Raw genomic sequence first — 8,002 nt, forward strand, 5'->3', positions numbered from 1 at the left:
AACTGTTGGTATGAGGTGTTTGTGCTTATATGCTGTTTGTGTTTTCAGTTTGTCTTCTGTGTTTGTGTCCAGTGGACTTTGTTCCAGAAGACTTGTAGTCTGTTCAAATGCAACTCTGTAAGCCTATAGAAGCAGTAAGGCTTCACTTTACCTTAGCATGGCTGAACAGTCCTTTTGCAAATAACTGTATAAGACACAGCTAAATAGGTTTAACACATAAGAGGCAATAAGAGACCTATAGAAACATGTAGATGTTTTCAAAAATCAGTTTCATTGAACATTCAGCTCAAAACAATTGCAGTAGAAAATGTTTCATCCACACAATTAACTGATTAATTCTAATCTCAATTACAAAAGGTGTTTCTGTAGTCTCACAATAAATATTAACTTTTTAATATTTGGTTTTAGAATAATCAGTTAAGTGTTAACATAGAATTTATCTAGTTCTTAGAATGGATATCCACACAAAACAAAATTCACATATTCCTGTGATCTGATTCAGTATAGAGCCGGTCTTCCAGATCATAAATCAAGAGCCAAAATGCACATGTGCATCATCCAGACTGACATTCTCCGTCGCATTAGTGGCAGTACCGAGAAGCATGCACGCTAGAAATGCATCTACGGAAAGATTAAAGTTGGGGCTTTTGAATGGGCCAAATCTCTGGTTCAGCGTCATCTAAAACTTTCAGACTTCACTTATATATGTGAATTTTCCTTCAGGTCTTTTATAAACAAGAAACTTAATAAAGAACACACATTTATCCTATCAGTTGTAAAATCATTACCTAAAAATTAATAATTTAGAACTTATTTAGAACTTGATCTCTGTATGGCTAAAAGCAAATGTATAGGTTTAAACCTCTAGAATCTAAACTTTTACACAAAACAGGATATCAAAACCCATTGCAGGGGGAAAAAAACCCAAAGTTGCATAAAAATAAAAACCCATAAAAGCTTTCATCACTGCAGCATCAACCTGTAAAAGGTAGACACGGGCCAACAGCGCACATATGGTGCTTGCCCTTAAAACATTTGGCCAAACTGGCCAGCGCCCCACAAGTTCCCATCAGCGAGAGAGACTTTTTATGGAACGCAGACTATAGGTTCAGCTTTTTCATTCTCCTGTGCTACACAAGTAGCAGTGTGCATGCTGAATTGGCAGCAATATAGTTGTTCACATGTGTGTGTGTATGCGTGCATGTGTGTGTCATGGGTACTCCCGACTGAAGGTCTTAGCACAGATCCAGGACGGACTTGTTAATAACAGGGTTGGTCCAGTCGTTCCTCAGATCATCCAAGTGACTGTCAAAATCAATCAAGTTCTCATAGGAACGACCCACCAGCAGGGCAGATGTGATTTTCTGTGCTTCGCTCCAGTCCTCAAAGGAGTCACTGGAAAACATTTTTTTTTGAAAAATTACATATTCAAGCTATTAATACTGAAAATACAGGGTAATTACAATGTAATTACAGTGTAATGTACTTTGTCTAAATAATCCAAGTAAATGAGAGAACACTTGAAGTTGTAAGTATGCTGGAAGCTCTGAGTTAGCTTCACAAATAGTCTGCAGAGGAAGATAAAATCTCACACTAAAATAGCTCTTAACACTTACGCCGTTACTTCTCTGCTTTTCCACTTGTTTTCGTGGTGATCATAGATCAAGACGATGGGTTCGGAACAGCTCATTGTTAACTTACTGCTGTCCACCTGCAGGAAAACACGCAAAATTTACTGTGAATTTAGGTGCAACTTCTAGATGATAACAACAACTGCAACAGACCAGACCAGGGTCTAAGAACAATGTCTTTCAGAAACAGCGTTATATATTTTATAATGCATCTAATCATTTCACCCAGACACGTCTGAGACTGAGAGCTGCATGTCAGACTGAATGATTCAGTAAAAAGGCAGCTACTTCAATGACCTCCAACAAAACAATGCTTTGCAAAATATGGAAGAAAACTGTTCCTGCTAAAGGTGACTCAGCAGTCTTGCTGCAGCACTTGCCAGTTGGACTAATCGCCTAATCGAAAATGACTGATGCGGTTACATGGTGGAAAAGCAGCTGGCTTTATGCAGCTGGTTAAAAAATCTCGACTCAAGATGCAGCACTCTGGGTAGAAAGTATTTTGTTTTATTTAAGTTTTAGTATGTTTCAAAGTACTAATTCAAAATCTTTGAACAACCAAATGTGTGACAAAATTCCACAGAAACAATTCTAACTCATCGCACGCTCTCCCACTTACAGCTAATACGTTTAAACTATAAAATTACAACCCAACTCTTGCTGAAGGTCAACAGGACCGAAACATTGTCATTTATTAAATGCGAGGATACTGTGCTTACATTTGCTGTGTCACTGCTATTGCCTTACAATGCCGCTGCTGCTGCTGCTGCTGCTGGCACCTTGTGGCAATAGATTCGCACTTCAAATTGGGCAGTGTGTCATCAGTGATAGCAACTCATTGGAAAAGAAGGATGAAAGATGTGCTACACTTTATTTGCATGGATTAAATCCTGCTGTCTGCGAGCCGCAATCACCTATAAAGGGCTCAGCATTTTTTTCTACATCATCATAAATGTCATTATAGCAAATTTCACTGAAATATCTGATAGAATTTTGAGGCTTTATTTTCAACCTGTAAAGCCACATCAGTCACTCTATTTATACAATATTATATATTACTGTATAGAGACATAAATAGAGGCTTGTGCTGACAAGTGTATTTAAGGATTTTGGTTCATTTTTACTAAACTAAAACGCAGCTGCTACCTGAAGAGGATGCATTTATAACAATGGATGTAGCAATTGCTTTGGAGAAAGAAAAAAAACAAAAACATAACGTGTAACCCAGTTGCATCAGCCTTAATAATTTACAGTTACCATAACAATTGCTGCTTCACTGAAGTTCTCAGAAATTCTGGCTGCCACTTTCTCTGCAACTTGGTTGGGCCTGCAGGAGAAAAGATCAAGCATATATTAAAGTGAGGTCCAAAGCAGGATGCAGCATGGTTTCTCAGTGGTTGTTTTTCCCTGGAACAGCACGGCGCCAGTGTTTCTACCTTGAATCCTTTGTGCGTTCGTTGGCTTGATAATATCCGACAATGACATAATTATTTTCTTTACACCAAGTGTCAATCTGGAGTTGGAGCAGGGGCCCATCAGGTTGACATATAAGAACAGAAACATAGTTTAGGTCAGGTATATTTTATTTTAAACATAGGAAAATGGATATAGAGCTAGAATGAAACTTTATAACTATTTCAGAGCTGCAGACATTAATTTGATATTATTTCCAGTCTCACTACCATAAATAAAAGTGACGCAACATTAGTAATGGATTTTAGAGTAAAGCAGGATACTTCAAAAGCACCACAACCTAACAGATTGCTACAATAAAACATTTAAAACAAAAGAAAAAATCATTTTAGAAGGCAAACTAGATGGCAAGTGTCTAAACCAGAAATTGCCATCAAACAAAAGACAATATTAAACAAAGATGCCCTGAGTAAATACAAAATACAATAATACAATTAGTCAGGGTAAAATGAAGCTAACCAAACCTATCTGGCTCTGTGAAAAATTTATTGTCCCCTAAACCCAATAACTACTTGTGCCACCCTTGGCAGCAAGACCTTAAGTCAAGTGATAACTGGAGGAATGCCAAAGCATCCCTTAAAAATGTAAGTGCAGATTTTGACTAGGTAACCTCAAAACTATCATTATGTGAATCTACTTCTTTTTAATGACTCAAGAGCTGGACTTCCTCCTTTTTTTCACATTATTGTCCTGCTGTATAACCCAAGTGCACTTTCTGGTACAGCAGAATTGATGGTTCTAATTACAAGTGCAGCCAGTTGTCCGGGGCCTGAAACAGCGAAAGCAACCCCAGACCATCACACTACCACCATGTTTGATTGTTGTTACGATGTTCATCTTATGGAATTCTGTGGTAGTTTCATGCCAGTTGTAAACAGGTTTGTGGTTTTTGTTTTAGAGCTCTCCAGTGGATGCCATTTTCAGCCAGTGAATCATGAACTCTGACCTTATCTGAAGCAAGTGACACTTACAGGTCTTTAGTTGTTTGGGGTTCTTTTGGGCCCTCCTGGATGAGTCACTGATGTGCTCTTGGAGTGATTTTGGTAGGCTGGCCAAGCCTGAGAGGGTTCACCACTGTTCCAAGATTTCTCCAGTGGTTGATAATGGCTCTCATCATTCTAATGACAATAAGAATTGCTGTGCAACCTTTCCACGCCAGCATATACTAGTGACTTTTTTTTCCTTCTGAGTGCCTTTAGATCATAGAAAGATGTAATACTTTGAGTTGTTTTTAGACAGACATGACAGACAAACGTGAAGTGATTTCTTGCTGTAACAGATCTACAGTAATCAGGCCTGGGTGTGGATAGTGGAATTCAATGATTTGTTTACTTCAATAAATGAAATCATCACATTAAAACCTACATTTTCTATTTAATTGGGGCAATTTTTCTTTACACAACTCTATATGCAAATACTTACCAGCGTTAAGGCTACTTCCAGCATTGGTGCCAGAGCTAGAGTGCCGTGAAACAGAGGCACACAGTCCACGCACAGAACTGGCTCACTGTGGCTGTCTTTCTTTTTGTCCTTCTTCTTTTCTGCCACCAGCAATCCATTCACGGCGCAGTGTGGATATTTGGCAGCATGTAAAAGCATTTTACAGTACGCCTGACTTGTCAGCTGAATGGGCATTTTTATAAGAAAGTCGGCAGAATTTCAGTAAAGACTAAAGCTGCCAGAGTGGCTAAGTTAGGCGATAAGGAGGGGGGGACAGCTGCCTGCTACCGTTAGCTATCGTTACTTAACATGCCCGGAGAAAAGTAGATGTACACCTCAGCAGTTAACTTACTGCCACGATATGATGTCGGAAGTACAGTTTGTGATGAGTTCATTAAGCTCTACAATTATCCGAAATGACAGCAGTCCTTTTATGCTGGATAAATTAGTCGGCGTGCAGTCACAGAAGCTAATCTTACTTCCACCTTCCACTCGTTGCTGTAGCACCGGTGGTGCCGTAAACCAGAACTGTCGTAAAACGAGATCAGAGTCCATCCGGTCAAACGCACAATTTACGTTTTTCCGTTCCCAGTCACACTTCCCTTCAGACTGTCGGCGGACGGGAGCAAGAAAGAGAGAAGAGGTATGGTTCTATTTTATTTTTTTAAACTCAATAATAAATTACTTATCCTTCGTAGATATACATAATTTTAGCATCCGCGACATGTGCATCATAGGAAAAAGTAACGGCTTGCGAAGAATCGCCTATTTTAACCGAAATAAGTAGTGACTTTGTCGGAGCAGATAGGAGCGAGGACTGACTAATGTTCCGGGTAGCTGTCATTAGCATGTAGCATCAGATTTATGAAGGCGGGTTTGATGTGAAGATAGTACATGTTTCAGTCATCTTCCGTTATTATGCATTAATGTAGTTTCAGTCAATAGAAGAATGATGAATATTGCATGGTCGCATCAGAGAATCTGGTATTTCTACGAATATTTATCCCCTGGTGCTATGACCTTGTGTTTGTTGCTAATGCTAACATCAGGTTAGCCGGACGGTCGTAGTAAAACCAAATATTTTGCAATCTTAACAATAAGCCCATCAACCTGGACGATTATTTCATGTAGGGAAATTTTCCATATGGATGCTAACTGACTTATTTTAAAATAATATAAGTTATGTATATAAATAGCTTATAAAAGATTGTGATGTAAATATGGACCCTGTGCAGCCTACTCTTTGTTATGTATGTACACGATCTCCTATTGAAACGGGGTTTACTTTAAAAATTAAAAGACAGAAACAATTGTAAAGTCATTTAACCTTTATTAGTGCTTAATACGGTTTCTTAATTTCTCTTATATGACGTTTTCCACAGAATGCTGGCAACCAGAGCCCTAAGCCTTATTGGCAAACGTGCCATTTCCACATCTGTCTGTGTCCGTGGAGGACATGGTAGGTATAAGACGAAATGCATTGAATGTGTTCTATTTATGACTGGTAGTATAACAATAGACTCCGCTTGTGCCACTGACCTTTTGAAATCTCTGTTCATATACACCTAAACGTTTAAAATGTACCCTCAGTTGACCATTTAAAATAAATGAAGCTGTTTGTGTTGTAAAATGAATCCATGTTCTTCCTGTAATACTACATTTCTAATATGTAATGGGAGCTTGGCTGGTGTGAAGAAAAAAAACTTGTCTCTGGTAACTGACACCTTAAGTTTATGGCAATAGATTAAAGAAGATGCACCAGTTTTACAGCCAAAATTACACAGAGATAAAATGATTTTTTAAAGTACAGATTACAATGGGTTTTACTTTATTAACAAAAAACAGGCTTTTCAAGAGTGCTGTTGCTGCTGCAATGTTGCACTTTATTATAGGTCAAATGAGAAACTAAACGCTGCTCACAATCTGAAACCCACACACACAATCTTGTGTGTGTGGGTTTTGTTTTTGTCTGCAGTTTCAAGTGGCAGTACATCTAAACAGTGATAAACAATACTACAGTGAACTAGATCCAGGGTTTGAGAGCAGAAATGTAAAAACAAAATTAAAACAAATCTGGTCTTGGAATAAGCCCGGTAACTAAAATAAGGTTATGTTTTAAAAAAAGCATTGACATGAAGTGAGGGATTATGTGTGAAAGTAATTTGATGAGTTACTGTGGTCTCCCCTGCAGGTGTTGCTAAGGTTGAGGACTATGCCCTCCCTGCCTACTTCGACAGGCGTGACAGCCCTCTCCCCGACGCCAGTTATGTGCAGAACCTGAGTGCAGAGCAGAAGTCCCTGAAGGAGAAGGAGAAGGGCTCCTGGGTTGCACTCTCTAATGAGGAGAAGATTGCATGTAGGACTCAATAACGCTATAGTTTTGTTCACCCATTTATACTGATGTAATGTATAACTACACCACTCCTATTATGTAGGATAGGGAGTACTAAATTGTTTAAATTCATGCTAAATAATGGGAGTGGTGTAATGTTAAATTCCAAGAGTATTTGTGTTTCCAAATTCTTAAAAAATGTAATCTAGAGTTGTTTTTCCACTTTACAGTGTACCGCATCAGCTTCAAGCAGAGCTTCGCTGAGATGAACCAGGGATCAGGAGAGTGGAAGTCTGTGGTTGGAGGAATCTTCTTCTTCATTGGCTTCACTGGGCTGGTTGTGCTTTGGCAGAGGAAATATGGTAATTATGAAAAATATTGCTTATATGCAAGGAAACCTGTGTAATATCTGATGTTCAGCTGCCTCAGGTTTTCATGTTGGTTAAGTAAAGAATGCAGTATTGAACACATTTTTTTGCGGTATAATCTGGCTCATCACTTGACTCATTTGTTATTGTTTCTTTCCAGTGTATGGACCTGTTCCACATACGTTTGAGGCAGAGTACAAGGAGAAGGAGCTGCAGAGAATGCTGGACATGAGAATAGGCCCAGTGCAGGGTTTCTCAGCCCACTGGGACTACGAAAACAAGCAGTGGAAAAAGTAAAAGACCAAGAGGACTATAACAGTTCTATATACAGGCAGACCAACTCAAAGATACAAAAATACATATATTTCTGTATTTATCAGATGTCCACATTACCTCACCTTACCAGTGATTTTTGGAAGACCACTTCCTCTTAAGGTCGTTGTGTATAATAAAAATAAAAATTGTTAAACTGTTTAAAACCTCTGATTAACTGTGTTAACTGTATGACTCCTTCATTAACACTGATTTTACATATCAGGTACAAACTATGGCAGCTAGATATAAAATTATTCTTAAGGTTGAAATATATCTAATATGTTTGTTCATTATTTTCTGTAACCATAATCCTGTATTTTGAGTACATTTTGGTCTATGGACTGCTGAATATTGCTCCAGTACCTCTGAGGAAAATAAGATGCAACTATTTGGCTGTTTCTTTTTCTACCGAAGGGTGTAATGAACTGGTTCTTATATAGCCC

At 38.5% G+C, this 8,002-nt stretch overlaps 2 protein-coding genes across 2 annotated transcripts; one reads left to right on the forward strand and one right to left on the reverse strand.

Annotated features, from left to right (window-relative positions):
* Positions 1–252: 252 nt before the first annotated feature.
* On the reverse strand, positions 253–5,078 carry emc8 (ER membrane protein complex subunit 8). The gene is made up of 5 exons (XM_006780012.3): positions 4,527–5,078; positions 3,068–3,144; positions 2,889–2,958; positions 1,617–1,711; positions 253–1,395 (listed from the first exon to the last, which is right to left on the reverse strand). The coding sequence occupies exons 1-5, from the start codon at positions 4,737–4,739 to the stop codon at positions 1,236–1,238; spliced, it is 615 nt and encodes a 204-aa protein (XP_006780075.1). The 5' UTR covers positions 4,740–5,078; the 3' UTR covers positions 253–1,235.
* cox4i1 (cytochrome c oxidase subunit 4I1) lies at positions 5,037–7,723 on the forward strand. Its single transcript, XM_006780013.3, has 5 exons — positions 5,037–5,187; positions 5,927–6,003; positions 6,736–6,900; positions 7,107–7,238; positions 7,405–7,723. Exons 2-5 carry the CDS (start codon positions 5,928–5,930, stop codon positions 7,539–7,541), a joined length of 510 nt encoding a protein of 169 aa, XP_006780076.1. The 5' UTR covers positions 5,037–5,187; position 5,927; the 3' UTR covers positions 7,542–7,723.
* Positions 7,724–8,002: the final 279 nt, after the last annotated feature.

Source organism: Neolamprologus brichardi, chromosome 1, assembly GCF_056152115.1.
Source record: "Neolamprologus brichardi isolate AB-2024 chromosome 1, ASM5615211v1, whole genome shotgun sequence".
NCBI classification, from domain to species: Eukaryota; Metazoa; Chordata; class Actinopteri; order Cichliformes; family Cichlidae; genus Neolamprologus; species Neolamprologus brichardi.